This window comes from Macrosteles quadrilineatus, unplaced genomic scaffold (genome assembly GCF_028750875.1).
Source record: "Macrosteles quadrilineatus isolate MER2022 unplaced genomic scaffold, UCM_ALF_1.0 Scaffold_2__2_contigs__length_208266976, whole genome shotgun sequence".
Lineage (NCBI taxonomy): Eukaryota > Metazoa > Arthropoda > Insecta > Hemiptera > Cicadellidae > Macrosteles > Macrosteles quadrilineatus.
Window position 1 is genome coordinate 74,458,536 of NW_026542595.1, and position 25,825 is coordinate 74,484,360.

Here is a 25,825-nt window from a genome sequence, read left to right on the forward strand (position 1 = left end):
TTTCTGCTAGAGTGCTACAAGCAGCTTCCAAATCTTTCGCATTCAAAGTAATGATTTCTTCTAAGAAAACCAAATCTCTTTGCTACGATGTCATATTTTGATGAACTTTCTTTGAGATTTGTACTTATGGAATCAATGATTGATAAGAATACTTCTATTTTCAGTTTATCTTTCTCTGAGTGTATTGATTCTGGGGTTTGAGGGTTGTCAAAAAATGCAAGCCTAGAACTGCGTTTTGTAGTAGGCTTCTTCCTACAATCTTCAAACTTCAAACCTATCGCTGTTTCAGCTGATATGAGGTATCTGTCAAAACTGTCTCTTTTCTGGTTTGGTGAATTTAATCAACGAGTTTAAGAGTGTCACTGAGGTTGCAAGAGTTAGAGTGGGCTTTTGCAATATTTTGCTTACTCGATTAATCCGGGCTAGGATGTCATTCCATACATGGGTAAGAAATGCTGTTTCAAAACGCTCCATAGTTTTCAGTAATCCAGACGCCTGTATTTTTGTGTCCGCTGACTGTTCAAGGTCTTCAGCTATCGTTTTTAGTGCAGATTTTATATTTGTGTAATTATCTTTTATTGCAAAAACCGCATCGGCTCGAGCTGACCATCTTGTGTGTGACAGAGCCTTTACAACTTTTTGTTTACCTTTAAGAGAATTCAGTAGAACTCTCCATCTCGAAGTAAATATGAAAAGAAAACGTAAATTGATTGGACAAAGTGAAAATATCTAGCAGCTTCTGAGTTGCACTCTGCTGCTGAAATTCCAACCAAGTTTAATGAATGGCTTGAACAAGGTACAAATTCTGGCTAATTCATTTATTGCCTTCATCTTTGCTTGGAGGCCATTAAAACGCCCACTCATGTTGCTGGCGTTATCATAAGACTGTCCACGGCAATCTGAAATGGGTATCGTACTTTCATTTAATAGCCCAGTAACTTCATGAAAGAGGTGGTCTGCTGTATGTGCAGGAATGGGAATGAACTTCAAAACTCTTTCTTTTGGCTCACCCGATTTAATGTATCGAATAATGAAAGTTAGCTGGTCCATATGTGAAGCGTCTGTTGTTGAGTCTACTGAGAAGGAGTAATACTTAGTTGTCTTCACCTCCTTTATAATTTCTTTGCTTCCCTAAAACATCAATAAACTCATCACAGATTTTGTAAGAGGTTTTTCCACTTCCAGTACCAAATAGAAGTATCAAATAGTTAACACAAAAAATAATAAACTCTACCTCTTGATGGAGAATATAACAAACAATCTCGTTTTACTCTATCGCCATTTTTAAGGTTTCTGTAGAAAAACTTAGTTTTACATTTCCTTGTTTCTGGGCGTTTACCGGTTTGGTCGTATTGAATTAGTTGTTACCAACACTTTCTTGCTGAGACTGAAAATAAAACTGTTTTATGTTAAGAACATAAAAACAAAACAAACTCCAACACTTACAACTGTACTCTCAAAGACAAGAAATAATCTAAATCCGAAAAACAATGATATGAGATCAATCGATATGTACTTGATGTGCGTAGGTGCGGAGTCGAATCTATTAATACAGTAGTGGTTAGTTGTATACGATGTTTTCACGAATGGTGTAAATTATGGCATCGTGCTACCTGCCCGTCAATACAACCTTAACACCATAAAGGCCATAGAAACAACTAGCCCGCAGGCGATTATTATCATATTAAAACAATTTTTTAATATGCATTATCATAAACTCTATTCTATTTTCATGGACCCTGTATAGCCAAAAAACAATCAATCAACTCCTTCGCTTAAACTTATTTTTACACCTAACCGGGCCAAAAAAATTAATTATTTCTGTGTAATTTTACACAATTTACAATATTTTTACCTGTACTCAGAATTTTGTATTTGTATATCAAATACTGTTATTTTTCTAATCAGAATTGAATTTAGATAAAAAAATAAACATTTTATTGGTTAAAAGTATTTTTATTATTTTTTATCTATATATCTAATTCCGTAAGCCCAAAATTTTACAATGAAATTGTGAGCGAACGGGAGGACGTAGAAAGCTGGTAGAGGTCTCATTTTAAAGGTCTGGGCATGAAATTTTGGGGAAAATTATTCATTTTTCTTAATTGTGCACCAAAAGGTTGTTACGGGATAAAATAATTCACATTAAAATAGCATGTGAATCTAATTGTATGTATTTGTATTTAGTGCAAACACAGATGTGATTATATAAATTGTAAAAATATAACCAAAACTGAATGTGCATTATTTTGTTATTGTAAAATTGTTAGTGAAGTAGTAAACAACACAAAGAGTGAAAATTAGATAAAATCTTTTGAACAAATAATTTGATACTTTTAAACTTATTACTTTAAAATGCATTGTTCTTTTGCACAGTGATAATGTATAATGTCGGAAAACTACCACGCAGAGGTATTGTTCCTCGAAATGAGAACAACAGGTGCCAGATTTGGCACGATATTAATGGAAGAAGAATAAATTAGCATCGGATGAACATGAATTTATTCCTGTGTATAACCACTTTTAAATGAGATTGCATTACACAGTGTATTACCAATGAACGATGGATGGGTGCATTCATTGTGGTGCATTGCGCAATTTGATTTGGTGAAATTGTGGCGCAAGGCCGAACCTTCACAAAAGTTGGCATTTATTTGAAAAACCCAGTGTTTACCTATGGTCAACTTTATGTTGTTTTTAGATGGGTGGAGGCCAGATGATGTTAATAGTACCAGAACCAAATAAAGACCAAGGAATCGACTAAAATGGATACAGTACTATGTTGTTGTAATAATAGTCAAAGATACTAAACAAAATATATTGTTTCAGAGAGATTTTCTTACAAAATTAGCATTTTACAATTTGGATGATGACATTATCTCAATGTGTTTTTCTAAGTGATTTTGTCTATATTTAAAGAAATCTATATAGATTTAATTAATAGTCATGAAGATTGTTTATGAAAATGTTCCTTAGTTGTATTATTATGATTAGAAAGCTTATATTATATACACACCGCATGAACAGCAAACAGAGCAGACATCAAAATGCATTATGCAGGTATGTAATAACCATTATACATATCATAATATACAAAAATGTTAAATAATAATTCAAGGTAGGGTAACCCATGAGACTAATAATTTGTACAAAATAATTACTAGAATATAGGGGCTATTGCCCCTACAAGCCACTAGTACCATATAATAAAAAAAAAAAATTTATTTTATATTTTTGCCTTTTAAAAAAATTTTTTACTATAAAAGTTAAAAATATCATACTGTTCTGCCTTAAAATACTGATTGACATGTTGTAGACTCAAAAAGATATCAAGCAAAGTTCGACTTAGTATGATATGTCTTGAAACATTCGGGTAGGTGAAGCCCAACAAGGCACATTTCGCACTCCCACCGACTGTCACTACAAACTGCTTCCCTTGTGCACTACAAACTTTACAGCGTCTTAATGGGTTTTGCTTTACTTCATTAGGTGGGATTTGTCTTGGGAAATGACCCCAAGAAGCTGCTTGAAGCCGTAGAGGGGTTTCTGATGTTGATGGCCGCCCTCTTCGTTTGTAGGCCGGCAGTTGTCTGGTCTGGAAAATTGCTCCGTAAATTTATTTTTGAATTCAGCAAATCCTATCTTCTTCTGGGTGATTTTTTTAAAAACAACATAAGAGTTGAAGAGAGCTATGTCCAATATATAAAAAAAATCTTCTTATACCCTTTAGCATATCTCCTCATCGTAGGAAAAGAAGCGAGCTGTTGGTCTTCTCGGTCGATACCGCCCATCGAGCTGTTGTAATAGAGGATGGGTTCAGGCTTGGTAATCACCTCACCGCTGACTCTGTCTCTCTTTCCAGTTGTTTTTTTGTCTCCCTTACTGTGGAAAGTAGACAAGAGACACACTTCTTTCTCGTCTCGCCATCTAAGGGCCATCATGTCATGGCTAAACGCAACTTCATACTCACCGACATCAAGTTTTTCACTTTTGTAACTGTCAGGCATATTTGTCCTCCAAGAGTTTACCGTCCCAATCACATTGAAACCAATATGTTTCAATCTATAGTAGAGGAGAGGTGAGGAATACCAGTTGTCAATTGTGAGGGTATGACCATTACCGGAACATTCCTTGACCATTTCAATGACTATGGCCTCGCTCACCAAAAGTTTATCATCCTCAGCAGTGTCTCCACCCCCTTCTTCCACTGTTTCACCTTGTTTCACTTCAGAACCGGTGTATATTTTAAATTTTGTACAGTATCCACTGCTTGACTCACAACATTTGTAAAATTTGATTCCGAACCTGGCTCTTTTCTTGGGGTTGAATTGCACATACCCCAACCTCCCACGAAATTTCATCAAGCTTTCATCTACTGCAATGTTTTCATCGGCCAAATATAACCGTGAAAACTTTTGATTCATATAATCAATGACATACCTCAGTTTCCACAGTTTGTCATTCTGAGGCTTATTTTTATTATCACAAATATGGAACATTGTTGATAAGAGCAAAAACCTACGAAAAGGCATAACTGTTCGAAAAAACAGAATCTCAGTAGTAGCAGTAGGGGCCCAATACGATTGAATGGTCCTTTTCTTCACAAGTGACATCAAAACACATAGACTGTAAAAACATGCCATTTCATCAGGGGTTGTTTCAAACCATTCAGAGAGTAACTGTTTATATTTACCACTTGCATAATTTTTTTCAATCGTCTCTTCGGCGCATTTGTTTGTTTCTGTAGCATCATGTTGCCAAAAATCATCCTCGACAAACACGTTGAATACTTTAACTTCAGATGGAGAAGGACCTAAATTTCTTGCTAAGCTTGCCCTGACACCAGGACAGCCTGTAAAAGGTATTTTGAAAATACTATTGTCTTCTATGGTGTTGGTCCATTTCCAACCTTGTTTTTTCTTTTTCTTAGCTGTTTTAGGTTGGCCCTTAGACCGTTTAGTAGGCTTAGGTAGCGGGAAACTAGGATTTTTTTCCTTCAGGCCTACCTCTTTGTCTTCCCCTTCCCCTTGATCTACCAATAGTTGCACCTCAACTATACTCAGGTACTTGCCAAGGAATGTTTTCAATAAAACTAGGGTCATCAGGCTCAGCCTCCTCACTGGGTGTAGGAGATAGTGCAGGTGCAATTACCCTACCTCGGTAAATTTTATCCATAAATTCAACAGGGTTTTCATCTTCAGAACTTTGCTGTTCATAGGACACAGGACTAGGCCTATGAGGCACATTTTGAGGGGACATAGATCGGGCATAACTACAAGAGGGCTGGTCATGCAAACAATCATTATTTACAGGCCTAGGCCTAACATGCAGGTCATGCAAACAATCACTATTTATAACAGGCCTAGGGCTAGCATGCTCTGTCACACCATTATCAGCTAAATCTTGAGGTTCACAGTCAGCAATATTTATACTAATGCATGCTTCACTTACATGTTCATTGTTTATTTCCAATTCATCATCACTCTCAAGCGTTTCTTCAAATAAATAACAATCACTGTCTGAGTCACTGTCACATTCAATAAGTTTAGCAATTTCACTTTCGTCCAATTCCCTTCCACACTCATCAACAAATAAAAAGTTACTCATCTTATTTATTTTATAAAACAACTATTTGCAAACAAAAAATAGAATTCAACATGATATAAACACAGTTGTGAAATGATGATGTAAACATAAACAAACAAGGCAGACAGCTGCCAAGACAACGTTCCCAACGTCAGCTGGTAAATCATAATTTTCAATTGATTTTTTTTGCCGATTGGGAAGGCTGTGGACGACGAAAATATGCGATCTGTTGGATTTTTTGGGAACTAACTCGGCAAATATTGGTTTTAATGGCGGACGGCAATTTGCCGTCGCTTCACACAATGGCTTGCGGGAGCACGACGGTGAATCGCTGTTGCTTTAAGCGAAGGGGTTAACATTACTCTTATGGGGGCCGAATCCACGATGGCTACTAGCCTCCAAGGACTCTTAACAAATATTTAACCAAAATTTGTAAAATAAATTAGGTATAGAAACAATCACCACCATCGGTCGGAATTTGTTTTAGCTTGAAAGCGGAATGGCTGTATAGCCAAGGCAGAGGTCGCCAGTTTCGTGTTGGGGAGCAAGATGCTCTGGTAATGTACCTAACAGAGACCTGCCCTCTGACTCATCATCAGCTGGAGACTGAGCATGAACGCAAGCTGAGGCTCATCCTCAGCAAAGCTCAGCATCATCAGCAGCAGCTGCTACGTCAGGAGAAACCTCATCATGGAAAAGGTATCAATCAAATCAACCCTATGTTAGATTAAATATTTTAAAGAAACTATCTCACTTATAATCAGCTGGAGATTGTCTTACATTTCATTAGTGACTCTTGCTTTGACTTTCAAAACCTCATCATGGCAAAAGGAAGATAAGCAAGCCTTGGTGCACTAGATTAGATATCATATCAAGGACATGCTAGTCATCATCAGCTTGATACTAAGGAAGAATGGTAACTGAAGCCTATTCTCAGCAAAGCTTTGCGTCATCAGCAACAACTGCTGAAAAGACATGTCAAAAATAAAGTCAACAAAACCACATGGTACCCTAAATGTTTTGGACTTAATTGCCATATTAGGTAAGTTATCACATCATGGCATCCAATTGAGCCAAATTAAATGATCCTAACTGTCAGTCATGTTCATGTTCACTGTCAGTGAAACAATACAGCATCAACATCTGTTTTGAGTGTAATGTGCAGTTTTTCAATTGAGATTCCTCTTAAACACTGTAAATTGGTTCTTTACAAAACTTTCATTTGTCTTTGCCATGTGCAGACTCTTCATTATTGAGCTCCAAGATATAAAAACATGATGGCGCTTGGATACGTGCCAAGAATTTAGAGGTGCAAAACTTGGGTGTCATGTGCAATTGCAGGTTCTGCTCTGTTGTGGCGTGCTGAAGATGACTTGAGAGTAGTTAAGGATTAAGGTTTCAATGCTGAGTTTAACAATTGTTCAATACTTAAAATTCAGTTCAAAACTGAATTTAACAATTGCTATGAGTTTTTATGCTTAGTTAAATATAGTACCTTGAACTGAAATAGAGAATGACTATTGTAAACATCTTTACCTTTTGCCTTTTCATTTGAAACATCTGTCCCTTGGCAGGAGGGAGAGGCAAGCCGCTGAAGCCCAACATGAGCGAGTTGATGACTCGTAGCCTAGACCCGAGCCTACTAGACTCCTGCACAACTCACACTCAAGAATCTGACACCGAGGTCTTGCTAAGTATGTTACATGCTGCTTTCGTTGTATTAATTATTGAAATGAAATGATTCTTTATTAACTCATTTTTATATACATTTTACAAAAACATTACCAAATTATAATTGTTAATTAGTAAAGAAGAGACTTACACGTTTTTCACTCTACAAACTCACGTTTTCCAATAAGGATTGGCAAATACTATTTAATAACTAGATAAAACATGTATGCAACACATTTTTCTCGTAGTTCAATTTCTTTTACTAATCCATGAAGCAACTTATTGTATAAAAGTTTATTGGCTGTTAACAATTACAGTGGAACCTTTGGTTAAAAAAATGGGGGTTACCTTTCGTCTACAGCTCAATGAGTTGTATCATCAACACTGCCACTTTCACCACACGCCTTTTTTAAACTTTGTTCCTTTTCTTAAAGCGGCTCAGCCATCCATTACTAACTCGAAAATATTATGACCTAATTGCTCAGCAAATTTATGAGCTTTTTCTTGAAGTAAGGGTCCTGAAAAGGGTCATTGTCTAAGCCATAACATGACAGCAGTTTCTGCGTCCTGCTATTTGGATTGTTAAGCCTTTTTACACTGGCCAGACAGTCCACCCTCAGCTTCATACGTATTTTTTTTAAATGATTATTGCAAAAGTAGTTTGTGTTATGATAAAGTCCTTAACATCCAATTTCTTCTTATGTGGATTTAATTCTACAGCTTGTAAGACTTTTAAATTTGACACTAAGGAACTTTCTACTACTTTTCTCCGCCATGATGCGCTAACACAAAAAACACACCAATACATCACTCACACCCGTAAAACTAAAAGGCAAAAAACTAAGTAAAAACTGTGTACGACGATATGAACACTGACAGATGTGAAGCACTGACTGCCGAGCAGATTTTGATTGTGAAAATGAGGAATCAATGTTTAACTCGGGTAACTGTAAAGAAAACTAGGCTATTTGGAATGATGTTTCTAATTGGTTCGAGCCTTTTATAAAGAAAGTTTATGAAGAAATGTTTATAGTAAGATAGGTTTGGTTAATTTAGTAGGCCGAAAATATTGTTACGGCGGTTAAGGACCAAGTCATATTCCACATCTTAAGACGTTGTTAAACTTTTTTTTCAAATCAGTGATGAAAAAAGTCTTTATCATAATAATCCCTCACAACATTCACTAGATCGCCATAATTGGACTTTAACTTATGTTTTACATCTGTAGGTCAGTCAATGCACTGCCCACCATCACTCCCCACCTGTCTGCCAATCCCAGCACCACTACCAGCAGCCACCCAGCTAGTGCCGGTACCAGAGAGTTTGGTCAGTCCCTCTGTGGCTACACCCCCGGCACCTCTCGGACCAAAACTGACGACCATCAGGAGCCGGGCTCAGGAGAAGCGAGACAAGAAAGTTGATCAAGGTGAGTGGAATAATAGACCTGAAGCCTATTCTCAGCAAAGCTTTGCGTCATAAGCAACAACTGCTGCAAAAAAAAAAAAAATAACATGTCAAAATCATAGATTAATCATCATAGATTTATCATCCTGGTCTGATGAAGACAAGTTGATCATTAAATTGTTTCATGTCATTTCAGTTAGGCCTATTTCAAAACTAGACTAACAAATTCAAACGATCTAGCTAAAACAACAGTTTGAATAATATCTAGGATGATTGATGTTTATCTTAAGTTAAGGTGTGTAGTATGAGATAGTGTAGTTTTGATGTCACTTAATGTGATTCTAACACTTTCCCACTTTACAGAGTTGGAGAAGGCAGCCATCTGCATACAGAAGGTGTGGAGAGGATACCATACTCGCACATCAGACCGTCGAGTACTCTCTGCGTACCAACAGATACAGACTCTACGTACAAACCAGTACATCAAGTCAGTGTACAGACTCCCTACCGTTTACATAAGCTGTTTTATGGATTTTGGATTGCCCAGTTGGCTGGTGTGCCTTATGCACTCTGACTTATATGTTGGTTTGAATTGCAGCCATTAATTTTATTCTTTACTTAGATGGAGTCCATTGTAATTATATTGAAACATCTAATTCAATACTTTCAAACAAAGGAAAAATAGGTCTCAGGCAACATTCCATTGTACTTATTGAATGCTGCTAAATTAATATGTTAATTAGTAAATTAAAGTTTTTTTGAACATCTGTCTAAAAAAACAAAGTAGATGTGAATATGCAAAGTATATTTTTTTGTTTCTCTCTAGTCAGCTTCAATTTAGAACATAGGTTTGACATTAGTTATTTATTTTATTTTAAGAGAAAATATTATTTTAGGAAGTTGTCAGAAGACATGCAAGCTACTAGGGAAGCATTAGACAATGAGCACAAGATGCAGTTACTGCAGATGCAAGCCATCAACGCTCTATGGAAAAAGGTGATGATTTATGATTATTCTAAGTTAAGGGTTTTATAATTATTGGCCTAAATGTCCCCACTCGGTGGAATGGCATGAATGTAATGGGTAATATAGCATTTTAGATTGAGCAGACAAAACGCTTGGGACAGTACACATACAATCCCCATAATAGTTTGATTTGTTTAGATTGAAAGCAAATAAACATAAGTAATAATACTACGGAAATGGGTATGTCTGTTTTCTCACACTAATATAAAAATGAGTTGGTGCCCATCTGTCTTTCAATACCAAAAATGGACTAGTTTACATAAAAACTTTGCTTCAAGTTAGTTCACGTAATCAGGAGTATCGACATAATCTTTATATTATATTGATTTAGGTATTGCATTTATTTGCTTTATGCCTTTAAACTACCCTTCACGTTAAGAATATCTATTTTTTTTTTTTTTTTTTAAGACTATACAATCATTTTATTACAATAGAAATTTTACAAAAAAGAGTAGAGGACTGTAAAATTAGAAGTTAACAATTAATTTTTAAACAAAAAAATTTGGAATCCCAGCTCCATCTTCAAATTCTCTCGCTGACCGCCATTTCTTTCTTGTTCTCCTCAAACACATACTGGTTGACCTTAAAACAGCACAAATTGTTCTTGATCTTATCCAACTTATTACTAAGCTGTATGGTTTTTTCCACTTCTCTGATAGTTTTTCAGCCATAACTCTTAATAACATTTGGAACTCATTCCCAAAAATTCCATCAACACTTGTAACAAGAGGAGTGAATGATGCATGTCTTTGTTCACAAGCTTTAGTATATTTTCTTTTTTTTCATCTTCAGCTTTTTTAATTACTTGTTGATGAGGGATGGAGACATAAGATGGAGCATCAGTGTCAACGACACGAACATCAAATAATGCCTCCATCTGAGTCTCCCATACACCTCTACAAGCTAGATCAGCTTTTAGTGCAGGTTCGTTGAGATGACTGCCTTCTGCTATCAAGGGCTCCTTAATGCAGTTTCCCCAGGCTTGTTCCATCATGCTACCTATTGTGTCTCTTACTTCGTTGTGTCTTTTTATTATCAGACCACCATTTCGACATTTTAGAGCATGCTCTGTATTGAACTCATTTCCGCATCCTTCACATTTTAATGGGAGGTTTATTGGTGTTTTCCCATAACGTAGAGCAAGGGCATCTCTAAATTCTTGTGGGGACATGTCCAGATTAAGTTTCTTCAGAGGCAAGCATGATAGCCAGCATCCATGTTTTGCTCTAAATCCTGCATTGCGCATTATAATTTTCTGCCGTTTTTCTGAGAAAGTTTCCAAATGCTGACTGAATAATTCTTCTTCCATGGATTTCTTTACTTCTTTGCGTGACTTAATCGATAAATTTAGGGCATATTCATGTGAATCAAAACAAAATTTAGTTTTCTCTTTTAAACAAGATGTAAGAACCTTGCATCCATCTTCAGATGATTTAAATATATAATTTGACTGCTTTGTTGGGTCTATTATTCCTATTCCTCCCTTTTTTACTGGTAAATGTAGAATCTCACATTCCTCATTGCTTACTTCTGAACAAAATAGATTTGGAAAAAAAGATGTTCTAATTGCTTGTTGTATAGGTAAATACGTTTCAGATTTAGTTTCAACTACCCTTTGAAAAAAAGTCCATTCCATTTGTGAAGATTTAGTCACTACAGTGTAGGCAGATTGTGGATATTTCTTTGCAATATTTGCCAGATTGTCAATGTTTTGGGTCCATAAACCAATTTTTTCAGAAATGTGTTTATTTTTTTCCTCTTCAGAACCTATATATCCACCAAGAAATTGGCTACCCTTACAAATTTTCATACCTGATATTTTCTTTTTAAATTGTTTGGAAATATTATCATGATTAAAAATTAGTTTTGTTTTATTAACTTGAGGAAAGTACCCATATTTTGGACCTAATTTTGAGAGCTTTCCCCACCATTCCACAACATCATCAAGGGAGCCTTGACAAGAAGAGTCATCTGCATACCAAACTTGAGATGTGTTCGGCATTCTTTTTAGTTCTTGTATTAATGGAAGTGTTGCCAGACCGTATAATATCATTGATAGTGGATCTCCTTGGGTAACTCCTTCTTGACTATACAATCTTTGATTACTTCCTTGTAAAATTAAATCTGAGCTACATTGGTAAGTATTATAAATGAATCTTGCAGCCCTTGGCCAATGGACTCTTGCTTGCCATAAAGCATGAATTCTGTTTATTTTGTTGAAGGCATTATCTGCGTCTACCAGGATCATACACCATTCTTTGTTGGTATTACTATGTTCACTATATTGCTTTCGCATGAAATGTATTCCTCCCTCTATACCAGATTTGAGACCTCCACAAAGTTGATCTGTACCTAATGCTTGTTTTGCATCATCGCCAAAAGCTAAAATAATGCATTTGGCCAGAATGCGTCTGAGACATTCTCCTATTCCAATGGGCCTCACACCTGGACATTTGTCAATTGCAATAAGTCTATTTGCCATCAGAGCTCTTATAGTGTGCCATGGTACTACTTCTCCATTTAATTTCATCGCCAAGGTGGCAATGGCTGTTCTTAAATAAGTACTCTTTTGTCCATGACGCAATAAGAAATCTGTCCAATTTTCGGATGAACTTCCTCCTGGACCTCCACTACCATGAAGTTTTCTTGCTACCTTTTCTACATGTTCTGCTGTTATTTCTGCATTTTCAAGCTTTGGAATTTGGTCCATGCCATCTGGTAATTTAAGCAAATTAATGTCAGGAATTATAGCATTTGGGTGTTTTTCTTTCAATACATCATAAACAGTGTACGAGGTAATGTCAATAGTTTCTTCCGGATTAAGTAAACCACCTGTATTCTTTTTATTTATCTGTCTTGAGGCTTCCTTTATTTTACCTTTTTGAACTAATTTATTAAAATAAGAGTCTTTTAACTGTTCATATTCGTCAGAGTCAAGCTCAAATTTTGTTTTCTTTAAAGATTTATCACATCGAATGGCCTCATTGATGAGTTCGTCAAATTGATTATCCTGCCATTCATCTAGTCTTCTTTCAATTAATCTTCTTATATCCTTAGCTTTTTTAATCATTTTGTCTCTTTGAAGGATAATTGCTATAAAACAGATCACTCTCTCAGATATCTCTTTTCCTTTTTCCAACAGTAATATTTCATCAGCAAGTATTTGAATAAAGTTATTTCCTATTGATCCATTTGGTAACTCATATTGCATCCTTTTCAGTGAAATAATCTTTTCCCATCTATCATTCCATTCAGATGATTTATGATTTTGGGTTTGTGGTTGGTCATTTCCAAAAGATTTTATTAAGACATCAAGAGGATGTTTGTCAAATGATTTTCTATTAGAAGACTTGTTAGGATCATAGTTTGTTATTGATGAGTGTTTTTTCTTAAAGTGTTGTTGGAGCCTATTATTATGTTTGAAACTTGTATTGCATTCAGTACATCTATATAGATCATCTGTCAAATCATCTATGATATTAACGTTGTCCTCTTTTATGGCCCATGCTTTGGATTTTGCTAAAAGTAGATCAAAGTGTCCTGAAGTTGGATTACCAGACAATAATAAATTTACCACTGGTACTGATATCTGTTTGTCATTTTGAGAGGAAATTACAATGGGAGGTTGTCTCATAGCCATTGTCCTTGTGCATTTTTGTGGTTGTATGGGTTGTAGGTAAATGTGAAAACTAACTTGATATAGTTGGGTCAAAGCAAAACATTCCACAGACGTGGCAAAAGTGCCATTTTCTCCCATCAATTTTATGTATTCATCTTTTTCTGAGGATCCAAATTCATCTAATATAAACATTTTAGCTGATTCCCAATGTTGATCTAAATATCTAACAGTTTCATTTCGTAATTTAGTAAAGCTATTCTGATTGCCAAATAAGAATACACTTACAGCACGAAATAAGCAGTTTCCATCTTTTTCAACCTTGAAGATAGTAAAATATTGTGCAGGAATCATTCTTGGTTACTTCTGTTTATAGGTTATGATAAAATATTTCTTTAATTTTAATCCATATTCTTCTTAAAGATAAAGTAATTTACATGTTTCAAATTTAGAAATATTATGTTCAGTAAAATAAAAGTATTATAGAGCTAATAACAAACTGATAATTAACAAATTTCTTAAAATAATTTAAGAGTGAAAAAATTGCAATGTTTTGTTTATCACAGTACAGATGTTCTCTGTATATATATTATATATAATATATATTATATATTATAAAAAGAATATCTATTTTATTTATTGCTCTTCATGGAAAAAATAGTACACAGTACAACATTAACCCTTCACAATCAGTTACTTTCCATAGTCAAGGGCAGAATGTGCTACAAGAAAATATCTTTGTTCTTGTATTTCTCATGGCAAACTGAAAGGGCAACTTATTGTTAACCCTTTGAGTGCCAACGTCCGGGGAACCGGACGTTTTTAAAACGAGCCAAAAGTGCCAACGTCCGGCCGACCGGACGTTTTTAGAACGAGCCAAAAGTGCCAACGTCCGGCTGACCGGACGTTTCGTAATGATCGAACAGCTGTCATAACAACCGAATAAATACTCGGATTCTTTTAACCCATATATTAACATTGAGTCGAAAGTTGCTAGATGCGATACATCGATTTTCGTTGGTCGAAATATCGAAAATTCGATTTTTACGAAATTTTAACCTAAAAATCGCCAGATCGCGCTCGGCATTTTTAGCGCGACCTTCGGGAAAAATCATCGGCATTTTTTGAGCGTTACTTTTATTTCTCGCCTGGCACTCTAAGGGTTAACATTAACAGTTCATGTTTTATGTCCTAAAACTACCGATGTGTAATGAACTACAAGATAAAAAAGAACTTTAATAGCAGAACAATCAATTGAAGACTTCAATTATCTCTTTAATAGTCATAATAGTAGTTTATTCAGCCATTAATTACATAATAGTACAATAGGCTGATGTCAATATCAGACTCACAAAGCTACAAGCTTTCAGAGAAAATAAAAATAACACGAATTGAGATTAAAGAAATAATTGAAAATTGAACAGAGAAATAAAACAATAACATTATTTTTATCTTTTGTAAAATAACTGGTTTACCTAGATGGTATACATCCTTGTTTTTTTTTTTTAGTCTCTAAACCAGTGGAATTTGTAATAAATGAGTTACAAATTCCTTTCAGGAAAAGTAGTCCAGACTCAAAAGTTTTTGAGATATTCCAATATCATCTCATCCCTTTAGAACTGAAATTTGATACACTAACCACTAGGTGAGTAACACACCCTTCAGATATTGTTTAAGCTCCTCAAGTGGTTAGATGAAAAGTCTGGTTTTGTCTGTGTCAAGTGATGGTTTTGTCTGTGCAGGTTGTGAGTCTACAGCCCAGAACAGAAGGAGGAGATGTCCGGGACCTTACAGAGACCTGCTCTAGGCTCAATGCACAGGTATGTTAACCTGTACTGCTGCCTAAACAATAACAATGACAGTTGACTAATTCTTATCAGCTGATTGTTTCCCCTTACTTTTTTATGTTGAACACGCTGGATAAGTGTAGAGCCAATATAATCTCTTAATTTCACTCTTTGCCTCTGCAATTGTCATAAAACACGTGTTTGGACGTTAGTTTGTATCTATGCTTGGTGCAATAAACCATAATTAGGCTTGACAGTGAAAGCTTGCTAGTCCGGTGTCTGGCGCTAATAATCCAACTTTGGTCTGAAAAAAAAATGTTAATGCCATATCAGCACTTCTGTGTATAAATACATGGTATTTCAGCAGTGCCGAGTTACTACAAAAGCTGGATTGCTGAGTGCTGTCTAAAAATAGCTGTAATTGTGAGGATGGTGGAAATACTCCTGAATTTGACACACTAAATTATTATTACCTATTGAGATGGGGATGACTCTGGGCATATTTTGACTCAAACAAAATTAAGGATGAGTTTTGAGGTGCTTATAGTAGGTATCAGGTATTTTTCCTTAGTATGTCTTATAACCAACAACTTGATGCTACCAAACTTGGCCGAATGTTCCTGGAATGCTACTACAATATAAGAATCTCTTTGACCAACGTCAGGGATTATTAAATGTGTTTAATTTTGTATGCATCAATAAGAAAAATACAGTTTTGTTGGTAAGATGAGGGAATGATGATAAATAAAATGACTTTACAGCATAAAAATCACTAGGGCTCAAAAAGATGAAATTATTTTTATTGATTACAGGTGCAGCAGTTGCAAGAGTCGATGCAGGAGGTGTTACGTTGTGTGAGTCCCAGTCACCCGGCCACAGGCAGCACCACAGCCACACAGACAGACATTGTGGCTGTACACACCCCACAGGAGCCGCACCCCCCGCGCCCCTCGTCTCTACCTCTCCCTCCACCACCTCTGACACAGTACGCCGACTGTCTGGTGGACGGAGTCATCAAGACAACCGTCAAGGAACAGGAACAACCCCTGGAGGCAGAGACTACTCACGTCAGTTAAAACTGACCACCCGGCACCCTCTACTGAGTAGAGCGTATTTGTTACTGTGAGCCCAAAAAGGTCTGTTTAAATAATATCCTTAAAGGGTTGAAAAAAAATATACTTCAGGTCACTTGCGGGTTTGTCTTGTTAATTAATCTGTGTTTAATGCAGTGACAAAAATTCATATGTATACATCAGTGAGGGTTTACTGTATCGATATATGAAGACAAAAATTAACTAACTGCCTCAGGTTTGTTCGTAAGTTTAAATTTCTGGAATTACTAATTTGTTTGTTTTATGTACTCAATCCTACTGATAGTCTTTGCTATACAAGGTAGATATGTTCTTACAAAGTGCATCAGAGAAATGTGAGGATTAATTTTATAGACAGCCGCCATCAGAAAAAACTATTTGTAACCCTTGCTGGAAGAAATTCTGCTTTATATTTGTGTTTTTTACAACTGACAGAACTAAGGGATGTTGATTTATTTTTACTAAATACAGAACTGAACTCACGTAAAAACTTGGTGAAATCATTAATCAAATGAATCATAAAATTATATGTGAACTCGCTTAACACATTGAGCGCGAGTGACGGGCCGGCCCGCCATGCGCAGTTGGCACACCAATTGTCTGGCGGGCGCGCGCGTCATGTTAGCATTGCAACAACCTTGTTTCAATGTGAGCTACGCCATTGCCAGGGAACGTTGTAATTGTTACCAGCCTTGTAGCTTAGAATGCGAGCTTTATTCTGGTGTAGGTTGGTACTAAAATTTACCGTAAAATCCCGTCTGGCAATGCTTTTGTCCCGTTTTCGGAGCAGATTTTCTCTATTCGAGCCATATTACGAAGACTCTGATTATTGATCCAGGCAGTGCTGCTACCTTTGGGTGTTTCAGTGAACTACGTCCACTATCGGGGTAACGCAGAACAATCACCCCTGGCTGCTCTTTTGTGATTCGTCTTACTGAGATATTTCAATGCCAATAGCGATCACTGATTCAGTCAGGGCTCCGCCCGGGCCTCGCCGCCATTGGCGAGCGCCTGTTTAAAGGTTTTCAGTGCTCAATGTGTTAACCAGGACTGTATAGTGAAGACTACCTGGATTTTAAGACTAATTTGGGAGGTTTTTGTCCAGCAAGTTGTTAATCTCAGTCAGTACAAAATGTTCCTACAACTGTTCAAATTTAACATTAAAGGATGAATATAATTTACCAAAGAAATTTATCTAATGATAAGTTTATATATGTTTTTTTCAAAATTGTTTCCATATAGTATTACTTGTGTAAGTTATCAACTAGTAGCATAATGAAATAAGCTAATAGACAACTTAAATATGTAGATCCTAAAATAATAATTTAATACGGAAATTAAAGGATATGTTTTTTTGTATTACAATTAATTATTTTCATTAATAGATTTTTCATATTATCTTGCAATTAATACAAGAAAATTAAACAAAATTATTTAACTTAACTTAACTAATCAAACTACTACTTTAAGTGAAAACTTTTTAATCTGTTAAATTTGTTTTATAATTCAGCTAAAATTTTAATACTTATTTTATTCCACGCTCTAGTAGATAGATCTTTTATACCATCTACTGTAGGTAGGCAATATGTAAAAAAAAGTATTAATATACAGTAAGCTTTTATTTATTTATGTGTTGTTATTTGGTTTTTACTTATAATATTTAACTTTATCATTTTGTGCATTAACATAGGGTATAATATTCTGACTTAATAACACAAACTAACTCACTGCATTTAAGACTGAAGTGAAATTCATGCATTTTTTATTTTCTGCACATTCCTTGCTTGCTGTACTAACTATTGCAAAAAATATCATTCTTGGGACAAAGTGAAACTTTTACTGATTATTGATTAGTAACCAGGGAAAAACTACATTTACTGGGAACATACCAATCACTCAGGAAATCTGAAGTGTTTCTCTTTTTTGGAAATGTGGAGACTCATAATTTGAACTATCCTTATATAATATTAATGAACTATTGGTTTGAAGTGCACTTTGTCCCAATATAAGAAATATTGCAACGCTTATTTTCATATGTAATTTTCAAGCGTTAACAAATAAGCTCATTACTGTATCTCAAACTCTGTTAGGTTGTCTTTTAAGTTTAACTTGCATTTATGTTATGGTAATTGTTTGTGTTTTATGTTGTGATGAAGTCTTGTTGATTTTTGCATCAGAAAAGTTCAGACAAGTTTTGGAGTTGATTGTTGATGTGAATAGATTGTAAATTCTATGTTAAATGTTAAAACGGCTAAGCTAAGAGACAGGGTTGCCTCTGTGATAATTCTTATTTTTTTCAAATGAATATCATTTTTCTGTCATGTGGGCTATGGAATTGATTTCAGTAACTGATCAATTGATGATTTAGAAGATCTAAGTTTCCTAAATTTCAGTTTCTTCACTGCTGATATTATAATTTTGCAACCCTGTAGAAATACGTCCAATTGTAACATAGGAGAGTTTTATTAGTGTGTTAGTGAATAATTTTGTAATACTCAATTTTTAATGTATGATATTATTTATTTTAGTAAGGAAATTTTAACGTAGATGTAATTAGTTATTTTACTAGGAATCACGGGATCAACAAATTTAGAAATAGGTTTAATGGTTCAAAATCAAACCAATACAAGAATAATATTTCTCAAAATACGCCTCATTAGCGAGATTCTGTTATTTGATAGAAAATACTGAATATAAAAGTTTTCTTGACATATTTTTTTTATCAAATCAGCCAATTTTAGTTAATAGCCATAAAGTTGAAAAAATTTAAATGGCTGCCGTTCTGAAAAAAAATATTTTACTATGATTATTTTTTGAAAAAAGTTAATGGCTGATTAAAATCTCATACCAAATTTAATATAGATATCCTCAATAGTTTAAAGAAAAAGTATTTAAATAAAAAAGAAAAATATCTTGCTAACAAGACGTTAAAAAAATATTATTCGTGATTTTCTTTTATTTTTACCTATTTAACCTATTCCTAAATGTCTACTTATGGGACACCCTGTATGTATGAATAATGTAATGTAATATTGAAGAAACGTATATAGGATTAAAATTATGATGGGAATTTTATCTCAACCCCCAAAACTTTCAATCATTATGGTAATGAGAAATGATTGCGGATTCTCGGTTTTTTGTCACTTTGGATTTAATGTAATGTTTACTACAGAATCTCATAATGTTTACTGCAAAATTGTGATAATCCACCAAAAAACTATAACATAACTACCCAGGACATGATGGCAACATAGTGTATTTTTGGTTACTTACTATTCGTAGTGTAAATTGGCTATCATTAAAGCATTAAATGATGATTTTTCACCTTACGCAACTGTTATTCTTACAATTTTTAAAGTGAAATTTAACATTTTGTGAAATGAAATCCAAAACCCTGCACGTTGCAAACTTCAAAATTCACCAAAAATATTAAAGATTGAATAACACCTGTAAAATTACTAAATAGATATTATGATTAAGCTCTCTGATTTGTGCCAAAGATGATGACAGTTTGGAAAAAGTGATTCCTAGTAATAAGAAGATTTGATAGCTGCCACCAAAGATGTAGTTATAACTGTAGGCTTTATTTAAGAATGTAATATTCCAATATATAATAAAAATATTATTTTAGACCTTTTGGATGATTCATTGCATAAGAAAGGTAATAAGGTTATAAGAGACATTTTCAGGTGTGTGCCTCTCTAGCTGGTTATGTTTAAAAATATCAAAAGGTATTCAAATAATGATATATACATACTTTTAAAATGTTTGGGACCCCACCAAGTCAGCAACATGCATCTTATGTTATGTGAATGAGTTGATTTCAAACCAGGCTTACATTTAAAATTTGGCTGCCACCAAATGAAAACTACCTTTCGCCTACTATAATAGCATCTTCTTTTTTTTATTACCTGGCGAAGCATATTTTTTCTTTTAATGCCAGGGTTGCCACCTTAAGTCAGGGAAAAATCAGGTCATTGCCCCCTCCCTCCCGGATTAACATAGGTTTTAATACGGGCATAAGGAACCAAAATCGGGACTGTCCCGGCAGAATAGGGACAGGTGGCAACCCTGTTTAATACCCATAATAATGTTACTTGTTGCGTTTGATCTGTCATACAAATTTACCACATTGCATACATGTAAAGGAATGTGTCTTACCAATTCCCATTCTCAAGGGTTATTAAATAAAATAAGTGTACATTTTTGTGTAACCATTTGTTTTTACTTTGATTTTGTTTGTCATATTGCTGAAAGTTTATCAGTTCTACATTTACATACATTTTTGTCATGTTTAATGTAAGGATTTTAAGAACGTGCCTCAGTGAATTAACAAAAAATTAAATTCATCCAACTGTAATCTATTTTATTAAGAATCTTTTAACATTTTTTGCACTTCAGCTTCATTTTGTAGTGTTTGCCATTATTGTTTTAAGTAAGGTTGATTCAACAATAATAGTTTAGGCATTGAAAAAAAATATTGTACCATCTGCAGAAGCCAGTAGATCTTTGTGAGTGTAGTAGTTGCATGTTGCATGGTTTTATTTAGCTTACCGATTCTTTTATTGACTTATTTTGATAGGCAGTTATACAAGTTTTTATTTATTACACGTTTTGATTTATTACATTTTTTTATTTATTACATGTCAACTAATAACAAAATTTACCCTTATCTAAACAATACCGTGTAAAAGATTAAAAAAAAAAACTGCAGATGCCTTTTTATCATAACTAACCCTGAATAAATTTTTTTGACTTTATTTGAATTTTTTTAAACTATTTTATGATCTCAAAAACTAGTTCCAACTGTTTTGACTTGTGAAAGTTTTGATATTTTGCTGATATTTATCATATTAATATTATCAGCTATTTTTTGTATTTTTTAGGAGTTCATATTTAGTAGTGTTTTTCATAAATACTAATAATTATGCCATTTTGATTTTAGGTTAAACTAAGAAAATTACAATTAATTCTTTTTAGCGTTACCACCGTATTTCTTAGTTTTGTGCCATGTAATTTGTGTAAGTGAACTGTTATATTTTTAAGCTTAAAAGTTAAATATCTCAAAAGTTATTTTGCATTTTTCTATTTTTTGAAATATTTGTATAAAATAAAGGTTGCGATGCATTTTAATGTTTGATTCTGTTCATCCCTTCACAGCTTTCCTTTACAACCTTAAGTTATCAGTTGTTTCAATTTCAACCATGCCAAGATTGTTAATCCTTCCCTGACTATAGGTAGATATATCCGCTGATTATTACAAAATTTTTTAAAATTATATCTTTAACTGATGTACTAGGAAAGTTTTTATAGAAGAATAAAAAAATTCACATAAAAAATTATTATAAATAAAATAAATATTTTGGACAAAAGTGCTGCACAGGTCAAGACCACACAAAAAAACCAGGCCATAATGCTCGTCAAGCATGACGTCACGATAGAAGACGGCAATGACGTAGGTATTTATTTATTTATTTTCCAAGGAAAGATCCAAGCAGCTGATCACAAACGGCAAACATTACGTCATTGCCGTCTTCTATCGTGACGTCATGCTAGATGAGCATTACGGCCTGTTTTTTTAGTTTGGCCTTGCATAGGTCAACTATTTACAACATTCTATAAATTACAGATGTAAAAAAAATATTTTTTCCTACAGTCACCCGACAAAGTTGGCTTCCCTGTACTGTTTATAGTACAGAAAGCTGCTAATTGCTGCATATTTATACTTCGCCGTACGGTTTATACTTTGCCGTACGGTTTATACTTTGCCGCACATCAGGATTCCAACCAAACAACACAAAACAGCGTGGTTTTATTATGCACGTAATCCGTGTAGTACGCTTGGAAATAGGTTGGCAACACTTAAAGATAATAATTCTATGAGCAGCTGATTGACTAATTATAACTACGATTTAACCTGTCATTTCGTGTTTATAGTTTCGGTATTCCTGAACTTTTCTTTTAAACGTTTTTAAAATATTCCTACAATCTTAATAAACAAAAAATATCTTTTAAGCATTTTTTTAAGGCGCGGAAACCACTTCAAATTACTAAAACATACGGAACTATATTCTCAAAACGCGTAGCAAATTTCTTGCCGAGAAAAAATTGCGGAGTGATACGGACCGCGGGTACTACTTTCTCTAGGGTACCATTTTTGTTGCCAGCTGAACCTAAAAAAGCTTTGTATAGTGTTTGAAAGACTAATTATTTATATGCTTTATAGTGACTGTAGGAAAAATATAATGTGTAACACGAGTGAAAAAGGCCTTTGCTGCACTCGAGATCATTCCGCACGAGCCTGCGGCTCGTGCGTAAACATTGCTCTCGTGTGCAGCAAAGTGCCACTTTCACCACTAGTTACACAAATAACTATTTAGTTTTTTTATTTTGTATTAATTTTGCTGTCTACATATTACATATTATAGGCCATCCGGGAAGGGTTAACCCTTGGGATAAGAGATGTTTGTTAATGTTCAGTTACCGAATTAGTTATTAAAAAAATTGCAGCGGACATTTTCCACCAGGATCAGTATATCAAATAAAAACTGGATTAGGTAGCAACAAGAAACAATAAGGCTTTTCTGAATCATTCTACTAATATGTCCAAACAATTTTAGACCACTTATTTCCTTAATGCACCACTTTGTAAAAAAGTGTGTTCTGTAAAAAACCTGACTGTCATCTTTAAATACAATACAAAAAAAAAACAAAAAAACACTCAATTTTAGTATTCCATATAATAAACTTCCAACCCAACTGCAAATATGTAGTTGTTTGTTATTAAAATTTGACAGTAAGTACAATAAAATGTGAATGTTGCTTTCCTTTAGAATATGCTGATTACTTTAACACTCTTAGAGAAAAATAAACATGATATATATAGACGTTGCCTTGAGGATGCATCTAAAATGTAATTACCTATTTAATAGGGAGGTTAAAATATGTACTATAGTTTATATAATAATCATAAGTTTTATTTTATTTAATACTGTTGGTTTACAAAGCATAGATATATTTTACAAATTCCTTTATGCTACATACATAACTATGTAGTAAATATATAAATATCAAACTATTATTATTTTTGAGATAGTTTAAACTTTATAATAAATGTTTTTAAGGATAATAAGGGTAATCCAATAATTACTTAATGTTGTTGTGTTAAATTAAACTTGATTTGTGCATTGAAACATAATATAATGAATGATAAATATAAATACGTACTTAAAGATATTAGAAAATAATTATTTACAAGTATACCATTAGTATATAAACATTTACCATTAAATGTAATATTTACAGGGGGCAAGACACACATTTATGTTAAGGGACAGAAAAATTGCACATTTTTTGTGAAATTAACTAAACATAACGGAAATTGATCTAAAATACCACGTTGCAGGTAGCTAAAGTTACCCTAAAATATCAGATCTGTGCAAAGATGCACTGTTTCTAAATCACAGACAACTCAACTCTTATTAGGTCTTATTACTATGTCTTTTTCATATGAAATTAATTTCTACTGATATTTGGATCAATCTAACCTTGAATTAATTGATCATTCTACACTAAATGGAAGATAGGAAATACTGAATGAAACTGTTTTAAAGTAATAATGAAAAAGAACTTGAAGATTTTTCAGGGCTGGGACAAAAAACACAAAACCTAATATTATATCTACATCATTTGTGAGTATAATAATATAATCTTAATAATCGTGTGCATTACTTAATTTTAACTAAAACACCCTCAAGATAGTATTTAATCTGGTAACACTCAATCGGTGGGAATTTCGGTGAATCTAATCCAATAAGAAAATTTAATATACCGGGAACAAAAACATCTTTGACACCAAAATCAGTAAACTAATAAACAAACATGGACAATACAATATTTGAAATTAACAATAATGTTTTTTATAGGGCCAACAATGCAGTTAATAATCGATCACAAATCTGTGGTTTAAGCATTGAATATGTTAAAAATGAATTGATTGACTTCATTAAATGACATTCTCAAAGTAGCTATAAACATCCTAATGTAAGACAAAAGCAGAGCTTTAATTGCTGCATTTATAAAAATCTACTAAATTGACAAGTTTTCCTTATGATTAAGCTTTATAATTTTACATGCCACTTGTCCAGTAAAACGGTTTTATCCTACTATGAAAATATCATCCAAAATGTCAGCTTTGCACATGTCACGGTATTTGCACTGATTGTAGCCTATTTGCACTGGCAATTCTTCCGTCATCAAGAACCGATAGTAAGGCTGAACCACCATCTTAGTGTGTGTTACAACTGCAAGTTGCTGAAGAATAACTCTTACAACTTTTTACTTTGGATTTGATACTGGGTTATACGACCTAAAAGTAGTCTTTTGCCGACTACTAAGACTGGAGACTGACAAGATAGGTTGGCGTTTTATATAAAATTTTCATGTATTTTCTATATTTTTGAAAAAAAATCACTGTATTATATCTGAGTTTGAATTTAAAACCACAAATCCCGATAACTCACCCTTTTGATCAACATTACACCGAGTTTGTAGGACTTATCTGTACTTCATAAGACAAATAGCCTATGAGTGGTGCAGCTGATACTATCTGTTCCCCACAACTGAGTCAGTTCAAACGTTGGTGTTGCCCCGAGCCCCTGGGGCAGACCTCAATCAGTTCTGTATGATCTGGTGTAGATGCTCTGGCCTGTAGTAGTGAGCGTGAGCAGCTAGAGAGGGGTGCAGTGGAGGGGGGAAACATCGCACATGCTCTACGCTCATGGCCTCCGTGTCACTGGACTTGAGGTACTTGTTGAGTGTAGCGAAGATCTGAGAGTTGAGTACTTGGAACCTTCGCACTCTGTCTACCATCCGTTTCAGGTTCTGAAGTCAAAAAACAATGTTGAGTATTAGTACAAAATTGTTTACGCTAAACAACATGATACAAAAATAAAACGGTTGGTATAAAAAGGTTGCTGGTTTGATTCTCAGCGGGGTCGATTTTAGACTCAGATGCCATTTTTCATTGGACTATCAATTGATGCTATCTACCAAAAGGACACTGTTAGTAACAAAACCAGTCTGGTCCATTCTCAAACAAAATCTTGAATATGCTAACAGGGCAGATAAAAGACAAACTCACCGTGTATTGAGGTTTGATTTAGATTTTCCGATAGGAAGCAGATTTACCTGTACAGTGGGAGAGACTTCTCAATAAGAAATATATTTATAATCACACAAAATTAAAATATAAATATTTCATAGTCACTGACATCTTAGTAAACTAGGGATGGACGGGTCCCGAAATTTCGGGAAAAAAATATTCCTGATTATCGGGACGGGATTACATTTGATTCGGGAATTTTCGGGACGGGATTTGGTCCGATCGTCGGCGATTTTGCCGATTCGCGAGTGCCGATGACGCCGCTATTACGAGCGATAGGTCCGCGAACGAAGGAGACGAAGTCATTTCGACGATCGCGCCGTGACCGCGGAGTCATACCGACGATCACGACGTGACCGTGATTATTGGACCGACGATCGCAACGTGACCGCATCGCGCTGCGACCGCGATTATTGGACCGACGATCGCACCGTGACCGCGGAGTCCTACCGACGATCGCGCCATGACCGCGGAGTCATGC

At 34.5% G+C, this 25,825-nt stretch overlaps 2 protein-coding genes across 3 annotated transcripts in view; one reads left to right on the forward strand and one right to left on the reverse strand.

Moving 5' to 3' along the window:
- LOC128986886 (leucine-rich repeat and IQ domain-containing protein 1) overlaps positions 1-17,470 on the forward strand; it is a 50,609-nt gene extending 33,139 nt beyond the window's left edge. For both annotated transcript variants that reach the window (XM_054407480.1, XM_054407481.1), the window contains exons 7-13: positions 6,074-6,285; positions 7,161-7,280; positions 8,486-8,683; positions 9,025-9,148; positions 9,558-9,657; positions 15,046-15,123; positions 15,903-17,470. In XM_054407480.1, coding sequence (XP_054263455.1) covers positions 6,074-6,285; positions 7,161-7,280; positions 8,486-8,683; positions 9,025-9,148; positions 9,558-9,657; positions 15,046-15,123; positions 15,903-16,166 — 1,096 coding nt within the window. In that variant the 3' untranslated portion in view covers positions 16,167-17,470. The remainder of the gene's footprint in view (positions 1-6,073; positions 6,286-7,160; positions 7,281-8,485; positions 8,684-9,024; positions 9,149-9,557; positions 9,658-15,045; positions 15,124-15,902) is intronic.
- Positions 17,471-23,855: 6,385 nt separating this feature from the next.
- LOC128987094 (cytoplasmic FMR1-interacting protein) overlaps positions 23,856-25,825 on the reverse strand; it is a 48,333-nt gene continuing 46,363 nt past the window's right edge. The window contains exon 24 of the mRNA XM_054407792.1: positions 23,856-25,064. Within this exon, the coding sequence (XP_054263767.1) occupies positions 24,855-25,064 (210 nt within the window). The 3' untranslated portion in view covers positions 23,856-24,854. The remainder of the gene's footprint in view (positions 25,065-25,825) is intronic.